This window comes from Clinocottus analis, unplaced genomic scaffold (genome assembly GCF_023055335.1).
Source record: "Clinocottus analis isolate CAN_PGR_092001 unplaced genomic scaffold, fCliAna1.0.p SCAF_26, whole genome shotgun sequence".
NCBI classification, from domain to species: Eukaryota; Metazoa; Chordata; class Actinopteri; order Perciformes; family Cottidae; genus Clinocottus; species Clinocottus analis.
This window is the reverse complement of record NW_027175998.1, coordinates 2,972,501-2,989,517: the sequence shown is the minus strand read 5'-3', so window position 1 is coordinate 2,989,517 and position 17,017 is coordinate 2,972,501. Positions and strand designations below refer to the sequence as shown.

At 41.9% G+C, this 17,017-nt stretch overlaps 1 protein-coding gene across 1 annotated transcript in view; it reads left to right on the top strand.

The window, feature by feature from the left end:
* The first annotated feature begins 4,232 nt into the window (after positions 1-4,232).
* The window catches only part of tbc1d1 (TBC1 (tre-2/USP6, BUB2, cdc16) domain family, member 1), a 40,699-nt gene continuing 27,914 nt past the window's right edge, over positions 4,233-17,017 (top strand). The window contains exons 1-2 of the mRNA XM_068591914.1: positions 4,233-4,440; positions 16,008-16,589. Coding sequence (XP_068448015.1) covers positions 4,372-4,440; positions 16,008-16,589 — 651 coding nt within the window. The 5' untranslated portion in view covers positions 4,233-4,371. The remainder of the gene's footprint in view (positions 4,441-16,007; positions 16,590-17,017) is intronic.

Below are 17,017 nucleotides of genomic sequence, written 5' to 3'. Positions count from 1 at the left end.
CGGACAAGACTCCAGTGAACAGGTAAGAAAGATGTGCCGAGTGTGAGAGCAGCGGGGAGAAAAAGCCAAAGCATGTTGAATGGATTTTAAACAAATCCGCACTTTTGGGAATAGAGTAAACACGATGTTGGTGTCTGCACCACTTTGTGCGTAAAAATAAACTTGTGCCGTGCGTAAAGAGCCCAAAACGCGGCGGAGGAGATGGCGCGTGAGGAGGGCTGCGCTCCTCGGAAATCCGCACTCTAACTTCCGTCGCTGTTCTGGTGCAGCGGACAGATCTATATATTTATTTATATATATATATTTATATGGAGTGCCGCACGGTCCCAGCTGGGTTAAGTTGAGCATGTATTTATATTGCAAGGTCAAATATGAGTTATGTGAGCACGCGGTTTCGCTTTACTTTTGTGTTATGATTTCATAGCTGGTAGGATCTATGTTTTAGAAGCATGGCCATCGTGTCCCGTTGTTCATGGTGACGTAGCTGCTCGTTTAACCCCCGCACTCCACGGATTCCATATACAAACTTACGTTTTAGACCTCTCTCTTTCATGACTAACACGACCCCCATTAAACTGTCACGTGTCTGTGTCCTTGAGACTGTTAAAGGTGTAGGTCAGTGGTCAAGTCACATGTGTTTCTAGTCGGGTAAACAACACCAGGTGTTTCTTTCTTTACAGTCTCCTCCAGATGACCGTGTGACTACTAAGACTCCCATGACTCACATGGAGCACGGCGAACGCCTCTGTCCCCTGACTTGATGTTCTGCAGGTAGATAAATAAAACAAAGCCGAGGCGGGCCTGCTGCCTCCGGCCCCCACAGCGGGACATGGAGGGACTCTACTTTGAAGTGAAGCCCAGGAGAGACAAACCCTCCGGGCCGAGCGGCGCTGAGAAACCCGCTCCGAAAATAACTTTGAACTGCCGCTCGTGTCCATCCCTTCCACACCTGGCCTCTTCCGCCCCGCGTCCCCAGAAGCCCTCTCCTTCTGCGAGGAAGAGGAGGACAGCATCGCAGGGAGAAAAGGTAGAGGAGGAGGAAGAAGAGGAAGTACGATACACACTGACGTTGATCGGCTCTCTGCCCGTCCACCAGCTGACCACCATGGCCATGCTGCCCTGGGTGGTGGCCGAGATCGGCGCGTCCGCGAAGAGGAGTCCGGTCGCCGCGGCGCGGTCCGGGGGACACTCGGGGCCCGGCGCCTCCAATCAGACGGTGCTCCTGTGCGTGTCGGCGTCGCGGGTGCGCTGCGTGAGCGTCCTGGGAGAGGGAGTCGTCTGGGACCCCCTGACGCGTACGGTGCTGCTCGAGTGCCGCCCGCACCAGGTGACCAAGCTGATCCACAACAGCCAGGAGCCCGGCGGCTTTGGCTTCCTGGTCAGAGGCGCTCCGAGCTGCTGCTGCTACGTCTTCCGGTGCCAGGACAGCACCAAGGTATGTGATTAAACCCTGTTATGCAAAGTAGCAAAACACTAAAAAGAAAAGGTACTATAACACAGCTACAAAGGTGGGCCAAGTCATCTCAGCCGATGGCAGAGGCACTAGTCAAATAAATGATCAGTTTGGAATTACACGAGAGACAAAGAACCGAAACATTGTTAAGTTTAATGACAAAAAGCTGCCCGAGCGTTCAGTGCATCAGTGAAACCGGATCTCGCTTTGGCATGAGGGATTCCACGCGCGCAAACACACTCCTGACCTCCACGATCCTTTCACCTCTCCTCCACATGGCGAGCGTTTGCCTGCCGCCCGCCCGGCCTCAGCTCAGCCGGTGACCCGAGTCCAGCCGGAGACATTCGATGGCGCCAAGAGCCAACATACCAAAGACTCCACCGGATAAGAGAGATGGAGAGGCAATGGAGACACGAAATGATTCAGAATATACAATGTCAGCTCGACCTTGATTTTAGACATGTACAGTATATATACATATATGTGTATACTGTACATATATTTAGCTCACTGCATCGTCTATATGCTGTGTGAATGCCCACATACACACTCAAACACACACACACACACACAGGCTGTTTGTGTGTTAAACAAGCTTGCTTTACTTAACCAAGCAGGATGTAGAACCGCATTACCATGGTGAACACTTCCTGTGGCCCAGTGTGTGTGTGTGTGCGTGTGCATGGATGCTTGTTGTTCTCTCTCTCTCTGGTTCAGCCCTTTGGAGAATGCTATGATGATGATGTCATGTCAGGCCGACCACCTGTTGCTCTATCTCTGTCTCTCACACACACACACATGTACCGAACCAGAATGGGGAAGCTTAAACGACCCCGGCCCTTCACAACTAAAACCACACACACACACACACACACCAACTACCAAATCTGGAAACATTTATAGACAGGAAACACTGAACCACACACACAGATAGACACACACCTCGGGGAGGTGATGGTACATTTCATTTGAATCACAATTTGTATGTGCAGCAAACACTCGAAAGTATTTAAATATGAGCCAGCATTCAAAAATAGAGAAGATGCATGAGATAATGTTCATACTCAAGATGATATTTGTCTTAATTACTTTGTCACTTTATTATAATGCGCACATCTATGAGCCCTTGTGATATTAAATGTGATCCTTTTGTCCAGCATGCAATGAAATTAGTAATGGCAGTTAAAGGACCAGTGTAGGATTTAGGGGGATTGCACTGGAAGGAATTGAATATAATATCCATAACTATGTTTTCATTAGCGGATAATAACCTGAAGCTCAGAATGATTGTTTTCTTTATTTTGGATTTATGGAGATTTTATCTACAACCTCACCACTAGATGGCACTAGATCCTAAACACTGCTCCTTTTAAGGGAGACGGACAGAATCTGTCTCAGAGGGTTTGTGGTGTTTTCTATTGCTGCTCCTGCAGTGGCACAAAGTGACCACCAGGTGTCACCACTGAAGTGTTTTAACAGTTTGAAGGTTTCGTGAATGACCGTTTGTTAGAACTCAGTTGCTGCTTCTTTGTGTTTTAATTAATCAGGAATTTTTAAATAATGATGTCCTGATTTGTATTTATTCATTTAATTTTGCAATTTTAAGTGTTTTTATTACCTAAGCACTATTCTGTGAGTCAAAAGGTGGCAATGACTTAAAATTATTATTATTTTCTAGTCAGTTTAGACAGTTAAAAGGCCCTGTTCTGGTCCGTTTACTTCATAATTCATGGTGATTATGATAAATTTAAAATAACTATATTTGTTTGGATATTACCATGGGATTAAGTAAATATGCAACTCTGTATTAATTACAAACAGTTCTTCAACTGATCTGTTTACAGAGTTTGCTTGTGACATAAAAGAGGAACCTGGCAAGAAAGTCTGACCTAATAAAATCCTTTGAGCTACATTTACATCCAAACCCACCATTTCCTCTTCAGATATTAGTGATACTCCATTCTCCTCTACTAACTACCTTTATTGAATAAATAAACCATTCATAATGGCTTTTCATGGAGTTGTACAACTGTCAACATGTGGGTTTGACCAGTCCAGTGTTAAAAAATACACATATCTCGAGGTAAATTAATTGAATCACTCTGTAAAAGCCACTGGTGATAAAAAAACAACAACAAACAAGCAGACTAGATAAGGACCTGGTTTTACAGTAGTTAACCTTTTAATTGATTTGAAGACACAGAAAGGGGACAGCATGGCATTTACTGGATGTTACATTGTTGACATAATCTAGAATGATGTCATCTACAATACAAAGTGTAAGCCGTTCTGCCACGGTGGAGCTTGAGACAAGTGTTGGACCAAAAGGATTTGACATAACAACGGGTATGAAAGTGCTGCTGCAGGAAGTTCATTATTCATTCCCCGCTATCAGTTGCAGTGCATCCCACGGGCACTCATTCCTGCTTGATTAGGTCTGCTCTGCTTGACAGACCGGAAATACTGTTTATACTCGGTCATAGCAACGCAGATAACAGTCTAAATCGTGCGACGGTTAATAGGGGAAAACCTCAAAAATCTGCCGCCCAAAAATTTGACAACCCCAGGACAGGAACTGTGTCCACCCCATCCTCAAAACGTATTGGCGGATTTAACTGCGACAATTTTACAGCGGTTAACTGGAATAAAGTCAGCAGTCGGGAAGTTGACCTTCAAAACAAAAGCATATCAACGTAGTCTGTAAAGGATATCGGTATGAAGTGACTAGAATTATTTTAATTTGAAATGTCCGAATCGGATGTGTTGCAATTGCACGGCGGCCAACTTGACGGTTAACCGCAGGCTCCTTGGCTTCGGGCAGCAAAATCAACTTTCCAATGAAATGATATTGAAGTGTCCCACACTGTCCGGGACGAGTCGCGGAGAAGCAGCGTTCGGGTCTCGCCTTTGGGAAATTCATGGCGGATGGGATGAAAGCGCGTCTCCAGCGGCTCAACTTGTTCAACACCAAACAAGAACAGAAGGAGGTGAGTTACGTCTAAAAAAAACAAACAGCCGCGGCGGCGCGGTGCCGTGTCGTTGTGCTGCCGTGCTAAGTGGAGAGTTAGCTAACGTCACCCGGGGCGGTTAGCGAGCGTCCCCATTAGCTGGGAGTGAGCGTAACATGTCCGTAGCCAAGTTCAACAAGTTGGCTCGCGGGAAGGTTGAGCCGAGTTGGGCGACTTTTTCCGGGACTGCAGCAGGAACAGTCGCTACACGTCCAGTCACGTTGTCCTCCACTAGTTGGTTTTCACCGTGAATTATGATACTTAGCGAACGTCCACTGCTCCAAGTATTGTTTATGTCAAATGTTTGCGTGACAGTGAACATATAAAGTGACCTTTGACACACATGCTACTGTTCTTTCTATCGACCGTGACGTTGTGGGATGTGTGGCTACGGCCTTGGCCAAGGACCTGACCATAAGTGGTCAAGGACCTGACCATAAGTGGTCAAGGAAGGATGAGTGGAAAATGGACAGTGTCATCCCTGAGAGGTAGCTGTGCTGTGTTGAGGGTCACGTGGAGTTTCTACAGAAGTTTGACCTGAAATTTGAAGACAATGGATGCGCCATGAAAGTGACAAACTCACTTTGAAATTTGAAGACACGATTTAATTTAACTTTTGTTGCTTTCTTTGGATGATTGTATGACAAAATGTACCATGAATTTATTATTGTTTAACTGTAGTGTGTGCATCTGTGGTTGGGAGTCAGAACAAGATATTCTCTGATCTTCACTGCAACTAAATATATTTAGAGGTAAAGTTTAATGAGATAACAAAAAAATTATATATGTGTATATGTTCTGACCAATGTTGACTAATGGACAAAATAATGATTAATTAATAATGAAAATAATCATGTTGTTTTCCAAAACAGTTGGCGCGGTATCATTTATATTAGAGAAACCTGTTTGGTGCATCATAATCATCCTCCCAACTCGCGGTGTTGCTCAACTGTCTTTATTCATTCCAGTCACTAAATCTGACTTATTGTTTTCTTCCTGTAACTGGATGCTGTTAACGCTGCTGCTTCTGTTAATCAGTGGCTTGGTTGACTGTCAGACCCCCAATCTGCTTAGCTGTTGTAACACAAGCCAAATAAAGGTGCATAAGAGAGTCACGGGGATATCACCTCCAGAAGCATTGTGCTCCTGGAGGAGGAGGAAGAGGAGGAGGAGGAGGAAAGTCGCTCTGTGCAGTTAGTCACACGGCGTGACTCGGGATCTCATGTCTACACACACACACACACCTTTTATAGAATTGTCCTAAAGTGAATCTCGCTGTCTCCATTCCAACTGCAGAATATTTGGGAGTTTGGCCCCTTTTTATTTTTTTCCAGATTAAGCAATTGTGATACATATGACAGAAACTCTGCACTGTAATGGATGACTAGACCAAAATAACTTCCTCACGTACAACAATTTTGACGAATAAAAAAAAGGTGATTGGGGTTAATGGTCACCCAAATTGTCCCAAGAGTGCTTGGAATCTCCCCTTCTCTTTTTTTTGTGTGGCCATACCGTCTTCTCGTAATCCCTCTGGTCCCACATGCCTCTCCCTCCCTCCTCGCGTGACACAGTCTTTGTGCCGGTTTTAACTTTAAACAAGCCTGTACAACTGGAGGCACCTCTCTGTCTTTATATAACTGACCGTCTCTCCTTGAATGTCCCCTGTCGGTCTTATTTGCCGAGAAGTCTGTCTTTGTTCGGCTTTGTTCATTTGACGTTTACCTGCCTGGCTTGTCGGCCTTTGAGCTACACCAAACTATCTTCCTGGATGAGAACATTATCTGCGAGGCTCACTGACCTCATCTATTCTCAACCGGGAGTTCATTCTGACTCAGCAGAGCACTTTGACAACAAGCTCCTACATTGTGTCCTCGCTATCACATCTGAATGAGCACGTCGTCTCCGCCTCAATACGTCTATTTGAAGTGGCTCCTTAATCCCGAAAGAGAGATGTCAATGTGTCTGACTGCGTTACAACTACCCCCCTTTCTCTTTTTGTGTTAACTTTCTGAAAGTAATGTTCTTCGTCTGCCGTGTGGCTCCTCTGTACTTTGAACTTAAGGCTCCGTTCCACAAGACTCAGGCACATGACCATGGGAAGTTGGGGTTTTTCTTCGCAGGCTCGTCATAGCTGTTGTTTTCTTTTTATCTAGGCCGACTGGTGTCTGCTGTTTTCAGCGACATTCCTTTGCAACTTCTAATTTGAAGCCAGACTTTAAGGCCATTAAGGCCAGTTTTGTAAACGTAACCTATAGTGATTGTACAAAGTATTTTAATTAAGCTGTTGTGTGAGAGTAAACTGTCCATTTGTGTATTTTACTCCATTATTTATTAATGCAGGTCATGAGCTTGATACAAAGTTCCTTTTGAGCAACAAAAGAGATGATATTATCACTTTGTGATTAGGAACAATACAGGAATAAATCACAGATTGCCTTAAAAACAAAACGTAATGATTTAATTGTGGTTAATTATTTTTTTTAAATTATTGGGATAATCGTGAATATCCTCCATGAGTGACTTGCAAAAAAAGAAAAAAAATGCGGTCTAGGTCACTGGCATGGTTTGTTGGTTTTCCCCAAAAAATAATTGTGGCCAATCTGTGATTCTATACAGATATTAGTTTCTACTTCAAAATGTAGGGTAAAGTGATCCCAGTATGTTTATTAAGAATTTGAGGCATATTTTGATGATTATGCAGAGAATGTCTCAAATCAGGAATTATTCTGGTCAGTACAATTGTGACATGAAGTTTTAATTTTCCCTGCATCTTATGTCTGTTGGTGTTAAGTAGAAATGTTTAAGTAGACAAAGGCGTTTTGTTGTTTTTAGATTTAATCTTTGTTGGGCAAACATCTTTGCTACTAAGTGTGGGAACTACGGCTGTATTAAAGCCTTGTGAGAGGGGAACTAGATGGTTCAGAAAGAGAAACGCCAAAAATAGCCAAAGAGTAATATTGGTGTAATGTAGACTAATCTATAAAATGCGTTTCACGGTTTTGTTTTTGTAATATTGATAACTGACTACACCCTTTGTATGATTTCCTCCATTTTAACCTTTTTGCTCATTACGACTAACACCAAAAAGTCAATTTTGTTCATTGAGCTCGGTCGCAGCTTCTCCTTTACCGGCTTGTACTTGTGTAACTTCCCTCTTTTCGAGGTCAGCACAACAGTAGTCCTATTTAATTCTGGTTCTGCGGAAGACAACATGCTTTTTCAATGTTGCTCCAACTGCGAGAGGCCAAGTTTGAGGGTCACAGCCCAGAGGCTGTGTCCGACCGCCTTCCTGTCTGAGATCATGTACATGTCGCACTGAACAAGATGCCGTGTGTCTGCAGCTCCAAGCAGCAAACTCTCGCTCTCCACCCTCCCAACGCTCTCAATCCACAACTCCAGATCAGATGTGTTTGGCTTGCTTAAAGCAGTCTGAAAAGGGGGGGAAGTATCGGAATAAGTTATCTAGGAGTGCACGACATACGACGATGACAAGCAAAGAAATATATCTGCTTGCATTTATCATGTTTGGAGAGATACCGAACAGAATACGTTCCTTTTAAGGCCGTGACACATTTTAAACTTAAGACGCTGCTATCAGCAAATTGTGCAATTTTTGCTTGAAAAAAATGACTCATTCAGGTAACAACCTCCGACTCTAAAAAGTGAAACCATTGCTGAAGTATAAGAAAATGACTCTACTTCTCACTTGATGTATTCCCTTAGTAAATATTCAAAACATGTCTTTATGGTCTCAATCTCTAGTTTCAAGTCTTCAATACAGCATGATGTACATTTTGTAAATTATGGTCCATTCAGAGTCAAATGGACCATAAAGCAGGGTATGCTTTAGGGTGGGTTTACTGTGATTGACAAGTCGCTACCACGCCGTCACTCCTCGCAGTCCAAATATGATAACTTCTGCTTACTGGTGGCAAAAAAACAAACAAGATGGCAAACTCGAGACTTCAAAACCACTGTCCACAAACCAACGGGTCACGTCGCAAACAAATACGTCCTCTTCTTCTGTTCAGTCTCTGCTCCAGTTATTGATCAGTTGGCATGTTTGAACTTCAGTTCTTCAGGCGGTAGTCGCGACTATACCATCATCAATCTGAGCTGTTAAGGAGCTGTCATCAGGCAGAGCAGAGGGAGTGAAACCAGCATAGGGGTGGCTGGAAAGAGAAAAGACTGGACTTTATAATTTGAGCAAACAAATCCTCCTCTGTACGTCCCGTGTCTTTGGCGAAATGAGTGTGAGGAGAGGGACACTCTGAGACTAAACGCGTCTGTTAGTTGAAGTGTTTGGTTGAAGAGTCAAGGCAGTGATAGCAGAAGGAAGCGGAAGGGAAGGGGAGGAGGGTGGAGGGTAGCAAAACAGAGAGATGTCTGTTATTAGTGGACAGATAGCAGACTCCACTCTCATGCCAGAGTGATTGAAAACAAGTAGAAGCTTGGAACTCTCTAGCTTCATGCTTCAGAATACGTCGTCTACCGTATCGGTGGTAAATTGTGCTAAATTTGTGGGGGGGGGGTTTTACGCCATGGCCCGAGACACGTTATTTCTCCAGATTGTCCATCCGTACGTACGTCCTATTTTCATTGAACTCGACATCTCAATCTCCTCTCATCAGATTTGGCACAAACGTCCACCTGGACTCAAGAACAACCTGATTAGTGGTCAAGGGTCGCTGTGAGCTCACAAATCACATATTCGGCCATAGCTCTGATAATTATGACGATTTCACTCAAATGTCTAACAGGATTAAAAGGACAACAGGTAATTGGACAATGCTGCCGAGCAGTGTTCATTCCATTATTACCTGCAGCTATGCAAATTTTATTTAATAGCGGCTATTAAAGAACAACAAAGACCCCGCCCAACTAAACACGTGTTTAGTTTCAGGATACTTCAACCACTCGCTTGCACTCCAGCTCGTCAACGTAGTCTTTTTCCCGCCGCCGTTTTCTCGCAACCACCCAATCAGTGCTGCGCATGTGCAACTGTCAACAGAGATAAGAAAGAAGCTCAGATGGTTTAATTCTTATGGGCAAATGAGTTGATGGATTTACTAGCCAGATGTGGCATTTTTACTTTCTAGCGAGCGATCCTTGTAGATGGTCACAGCTTATCTCTCTGTCTCGCTCAACATATATGCACCTGCTTTGTCTTTATGGGATTAAATTAGGCTCAAATAATATTTAGAGACTACCATGACATGTTTTCATTTTGAAAGATATAGTCATGCTATTTGTGGTTTCCATTTATTGATTCAAATTCTTGTAGAAATTTCAGTCGGCGTATCCATTGCGGGAACATGATCTGGATCAGTGTGTCCTGTGTGTGGATAAAACCGTTGTATATCAAACAAGGAAAGTAACCAGGAGACTCTGTTTACATTTGGTGCCACGTGAGAGCCCCTTATCTTCAAGACATGCAGAGTTTATAAAACGGCGTGCTGCTCTCAGATATGTCATAACGCGACGTCAAATTTAGAGACTGCAAAAGTTCCCTTTTATCTCAACTTGTTTATCTGTACTCGCATGAATATAAATATACATTGGCAAAAGAAGAGCAGCCTGTAATATTTGTTGATAGATTTAAAAAAAAAAAAAAAAACGTGTAATGAGACAGAAACAGACTTGTATGTCTGTACTGTGATTTAGGGAACACGTCCACATATTGACTGTTTGCCAGTAAACTGTTAAAAAGCTCCGAGGTAACAATTTTGTGGTTTTAAATTCATGTTTGAACTGAGAACAATCTCTTTCTTCTTCTTTCTTCACTCCTTTTCTGTGCATCTCTCGCTCCGCTACTCCATTTCCATTCTGTTAACGGTCCAATATTCATCCATTTAAGGTGAAGTGTTTTATTTTTTGAACACAGCTTATAGCAAGGCATGGGTACAGAAAGGTGCTGCATTATTAAAGACCAGCGTATTAATACATAATTAATAAGAATTCATATAAATTGATTATAAATGAAATGATTATTTAATTTCTTTAGAATAATAATACATTCTAGACCTGTTCCGAATGTATTCTTATTTTTTAAATAATAATACAAAATTAATATGAATAAATATTCATATATATATATATATATATATATATATATATATATATATATATATATATATATATATATATATATACATATATATACATATATATATATATATATATATATATGTATATATATATATGCTGATATCTGCATATATATATATATATATATATATATATATACATATATATATATATATACATATATATATATATATATATATATATATATACATATATATATATATATATACATATATATATATATATATATATATATATATATATATGTATATATATGTATATATATATATATATATATATGTATATATATATATATATATACATATATATATATATATATATATATATGTATATACATATATATATATATATATATATATATATATATATGTATATACATATATATATATATATATATATATATATATATATGTATACATATATATATATATATATATATATATGTATATACATATATATATATATATATATATATATATGTATATATATATATTTATTTATTTATTTATTTATTTATTGTTTTGTGTTGTTGGTCATTGTTAGCACATGCCAACAATAAAGCAGTGTTGGTCATGTGCTAACAACCAACCAACCAACTAGGATACACAGCATTACCTGTCACTATAGTGTAAATTATACTTTTGTGCGTCTTCCAAACCTTTTAAATTTGTTATTTAATATGAAAAAAATATAAATGTTTGTTAAAGATAATCTATGTTCAAGAGTAACTGCACACTTGTATGTTTTTTTTTTTTTTTAAAATATAAGCTAACTGATATGATTGTACTGCGATGAAACTCATTAATGCTCGTGCTTATGTTTACATTTCTCGCCAAAATCTGAAAAATGTTGAGATCGGCGACGCCAGAAAATTCCCATAATTCTCAACAACTTGAGCGTGAGCCGGCGTCTAACCGGTTAACCGAGGACGCTTGTGTGAGTCTGCAGAGCCCTTAAATGATTGGATGATTGTTGATCATGATGATCAGCTGATATCTGCATCTGCTAAGTGACGGAGAAAATACAGATGCCAGGTAGAAGTACAATATTTACTACTACTCTGAGATCTGACTAAGAGAACCATTCTTTTAGCCAACGCACTCAAAATGAGGCTGGTTATTGTTCTGACAAGAGAACAAGAGCGAGCACATCTCATGCCGAGGCAAGACGCAGCAGGACCCGACCTGAAGTGAGTCACGTCTGTGAGACGGCGGTTTTAAAATCTCATAAACCATGACATCACTAATGTGACTCAGCCGCTGCTTGTGCTTCGCTTGTCTGCCTGTGTTCTCCGCTCTGTGGTCTGGTTCGCTGCCAGCGTGGTGTCGCAAAACTGGGCTCGTAACAGAGCGATGTACGAGGATGATGTGCAGACCGACGTCGGAAGTTAGCATCCGTGTGACGCGAGGTTCCCGTCCACCAGACGACAGTGGGATTTTTTTTTTTACTGGATTTTGGATTGTTGCAGAATATAACCCCAGGGGCAAACGGCTACGTTTATGATGCTTACATGTTTTGTTCAGCAAGATAAGGCTAGAAAGCAACCTCACCAGAGTCACATGACTTTAGATCTCCACCACTAGGCTAAAGAAGGTCTAGTGTTCCAGTGATGACGCTTTGTAGTTTCATCACGCATCAAGCTTCAAAGTTCATGACGGGTATTTACTGATGTATTTTATGTCGTTGAACACAATGTTAAAATTTCATAAGCTATAGACCTCATTTCAGGCATCAAAACAAAAGAACAAGAAGTGCATAAAAATATTCATCTTCACATTCAAGAACTCATCCCTGCAGTACTCTAGAAGCATGTGTGTATTCTTAGACAAAAGTAGCATTTGTCTATTTGTTTTATTAAATTGATAAAAGTAAAAGTACAGCTCAAAATCATATCAAACCCCAGAATCTTTTTTTTTTTTTTCCCCCAGCTTCTTCTGCATTATTTAGTACTCAAACACGACCTCTGAGGCTTTAAAAGGACTGGCTCCCTCATACATCTCCAGGCTCATTTCCCCATGAACTCCATCATGCCCTTTTACGTTTCCTTCATGCCGGAGTCACAGTCACAGCATCGGGCAGGTTATCGTTACCGGTTGTCCTTTTCTTTGCACTGACCTGTGAAGTGTACAGAGGCTCTCTGGATATTGTTTAAATAAACTGAAGTCGACACTCAATCGCAGAACAACAAGAATGCACACTTCCTACTTCTACTCACCCTCATCATATGTATATTTACATAGAGGAAGTTGTCCTCTAGGTAGTAGCCTAGGAAATGATTTGTCAAGACATGACTCATGTTTGTCATACTCGTTTACTGTGTACACAACGTAGACAGTAAACGAATAGAAATATACTGCAGTCCGCCTCTCTTTGCTTTTTTTATCAGCTATTTTTTACTACTGTTTGGACGAGAGGAAGACTTCTAGTGTGTTGTCCTTCAGTTACTGTGTTGATGTTGCAACCTGTGCCAATTATCATCAGAATGCTACAAGTCAACAGCACAGTGTGTTGTGTCCCTGCTGTATCCAGTATATAGTCATAGTCAAACAATGTAGACTTGCACCTTTTGACTGAATATTGTTTTTGCTTGTCACTGCATTCCTTTCAGACTGATTGTGGTGCAGCTGAATGATCATTGTGTGCTATCAGATCAATGTCGATAACAACTTGCAATGACTCGCATATGTCCTCACTGCTCGACTGCTTCAGGCTTGTGGGTGACAGACAAATGTCTTTAGTGTTAGTTTTGAATAAAGTTTCTGAATAGATAAGAGAATTGGTTTATTGGCGCGAGAGCTACGTTTTCTTACGAAAGCCAGAAAAACTACTTTGTTATAATTAAGCAACTATATTTCTCAGTTAAGTTGAGGCAACAAAACTACTCGGGGCTGGCAGTGAAAGCCTGGACGTACGGTTTGTTTGTTCTAGGCTGTCCTCATTCAACCCCTCAGCGTCCACTCATCTGCAGATTTTAAACCCAGGTTCAGGAGAACACCGACACGTCTGTGGACTATTTTCAATATTTGATTTTACACAAATTAGAAGAATAGATGTTGCAACAAGGGAGTGCTCTTTGTCTTCCAGAGCAATTATTGTGTGTGCGCAAACGGCCCCGTCACATGGATATTCAGGAAGCCGGTCATGAGCTTTGTGTCCGATGCTGTCTGAAGATTAGTCTTTTCGTAGATTACATGAACTGCATTCACAGCCAAGTAATACTGTGTGTGTGCGTGCGTGCGTGTGTGCGTCCGCCCGCCCTCGTGTGAGAGAACTCGTCATGCTCCATTTATTGATGACGAACCGCTGCTTCCTGACTGCTGGATCCATTTGGGATTTCCGCCAAAGACGCGGTCTCCTCGACTGTAATGCAACTGCAATTCTTGATATCATCGGTGGAGTGGATATAAAAAGAGGAGAGAGTAAACATTCTACACTGAACCGGCAGCGTTGCTTGTGTCCTGCTGTTTATTACCTCTGTGCATCCCGGGATGAAAGGTAGTAACGCTGCGTTCACACCAAAACGCTAAAGCTAATTTTCATGTTGCTTTGATTGCTTTTGATTATTTGTGTTTATTTGCATGACTCAAGCTCAGAGCTTCGTCATTCATAGCTGAAATAGCATCTATTGCTGCTTTGTACATGTTGTGGACATCCCAGATATCTCGGGCAACTAAATGCCTCCATGTCTGGTTCATGACATCTCCCAGAATGAATTTCACCAAGCTGTGCCCAGTTCACTGAATGTAGCTAGCCACACGTCGGCTGGTTTACTACAGCTGTATGAACCCGTAATTTAAAAAAATAATGTGATTTTACTGCAGAAAACAGATAAAAAGGATGCCTAAATAAAAACATATGAAGCAGTTTTGTAAATGGTCTGAATTCATGCTTCGTTAGGTCGAGTCACAAATGCTTGTTTTCTGTGCGGAGCCCAGATTGAACGGTGCAACACTCAAAATAATGTCATATAGGGGTAAATACTGAAGCGTCGTTATTGTTTGTACTAAATGGTTTATACACATAGTTTCGTCCGGTCGCTGTACATTTACAATTTTTTTTTTCCTGCACTTCTGATTCATTGACGTCAGTGATAAGAGGAGGAGAACCTCAGCGTAAAGCTTTCACGACACACCGTCACGCAAACGTTTCTCTTCAAAAATTCCAAAGAGTCAAATTTTGCTTATTCGCTTCGCTCGCCGTCGGCATTTACGTCACGTAACACTGTTGAAGGCTTCCTTTTCAGAAACCGTTTGTATTTTGGAAAATTAGCAAAACCTTTTGGTCAATTGGACATAATCCTCTTATGTCTCACCAAATTCTCATTGGACGGACAATTGCTGGTGAAAAGCGCTATTTAAAGGGACAGTGTGTCGGATTTGGGGGCATCTAGTGGTGAGGTTTGAGATTGCATCCAACTGAAAGATGTGTGGGTGCTCCCTCAGAGATCTCTCACACACACGGTCCTTGTCTTCAATCCTGACAGTTGTGCTGCTGTAATGCATAGTTGGCATGGCGTTTTGTGGGGCAGGTTCGGGTGGCTGATAAACACATATTCTGTGTAGAGGTTTTAAAAGATATTGACCCACGCATCATATCAAAATTGTAATCCTAATAAATAGTCTAATTGTTTAGTTTGAAACATATCTTCAGGCACATTGCAAAAGCTTTGAAGACGCGTTACATTTTCAGAAATCACATGAACATAGGCAGTCTTTGTGTCTGTTGTTATCGTTTAAGTAGAAAATAATTAGGTTAAAACTAATTTAATATGCTGAAATTAGCTTTTTATGTTTATTTATAATTAATTTGGGGCACTAGGTAGAGTGCGCTCTCAGTGCACTGTGGCAGATTTAATGAATCTAAAGATAACATGCATTTTCTTCAACTGTCGACCAACAGTTTGGTTGAAGAGCAGGTAGACTTTCAGGCTTTTTGTTGACTACGGCTCGAGTTTATTGAGCAAGAATGAAGAGGAAAAAGGGAAAGGAGGGGTCAGGAGGAAAGGAAAGAAGGGACTCAAATAAAGGGAGGGCGAGTACAAAGCCTGCTTTGAGACTAAAGGTCCCAACTCGGCTCCTTTTCAACACGCACACCGTCACAAGGGCAGCACCATTTCAGGGCGCCGTGGCAGGTGAGCTCATAGTGAGGTGAAGAAAATCTGTGCACATTTAGTGTTTATGCACTGTTGCTTCTGTAGGCAGCCACCTGTTAATGGAGCTGTGCCATTGGTGCAGTATGAGCACCCAGTCAGACAGAAACGAAGAGGCTAGTTAATGACTATCAAAGTACCTGAAGAAAGTCTTTTATTGTGGCTATGGTTTTACATTTCATACAGCAAAAATCCTCTTGATAGCAGGATGTGATCCTCTTCAGGCACTCTCGAGCAATATGTGGGCCTAATTTAAGTCCCTATCTCTCTCTTGCGATCCCTCCAGGTTCCTGAGATCATCAGCACGTTGAGGCAGGCCGGCAAGAGCTCGGCACGCAGCGATGACGTCGCCTCCGTTTCCATCAAAACGTCGTCTGGAGGCAACGATGCCACTGACACATGTCTTAAGTCTCTCTCCGCGATGGCGACCACCGCGGCAGCCTCGGCTGCCATGTCTCCAACAGCCTTCGCCAAGAAGTTCGAGGTGCTGCTTTGCGGCCGCGCGAGCGTCGCTCACAAGAAGGCCCCGCCCGCCTTGATCGACGAGTGTATCGAGAGATTTGGCCAGCTTAACGGCTCGGGGTCGAGCAACAAAGGAGGAAATGGCGATGGGTCGGCGGGCAGGCTAAAGACGGCACTGGCGTTTCAATCCAACGGACTTGATGTCGGTAACAGCGATACGGACAGCCCAATCGCCGGGAAGCGTCCCGTCCTGTTCAAAAGAGACCCCAGCTTCCCCTGTCTGCAGGCCCTGGATGAGAATGGGCTCTCACCCGAGATCTCTAACACCAACACTACGGACGCAAACGCCCACTCCGCTGGAGTACAACCCACCAGCCTGCAGGAAAACAGGACCATGCTGTTTATGGTACGTTTCATGAATGGACACGCACACTAACACTTGCAAATATGCTCTAATTACTCCCATTTTGATTCTATTCCATGGATAAAACCCATCACAATAATTAATTCCCCAGAAAACGAAATCTCAATAATTATTTCTCTCCCCATGTATTTCCGTTGGCCAATCATTGGGACCATACATACTATAAACTCCAATGATTTTGGTTATTTATGCCATGTCTGCAGAGATGCACAACCTGGTGGAAAAATATGTCAAGTTGTCACACACAAACTTTAATGATCTGGGCTAATTATTCACTCACAACAGTGCACAGGAGTTTTTAGTTACAGAACGCAAAACTGTAAAGATTTACACCTAGTAGAGACCTGCAACGAGAAATGAAGTCATGCTGAAGAAAATGTTGCTTTCCAGGTCATTGTTAGCAGTGGGTT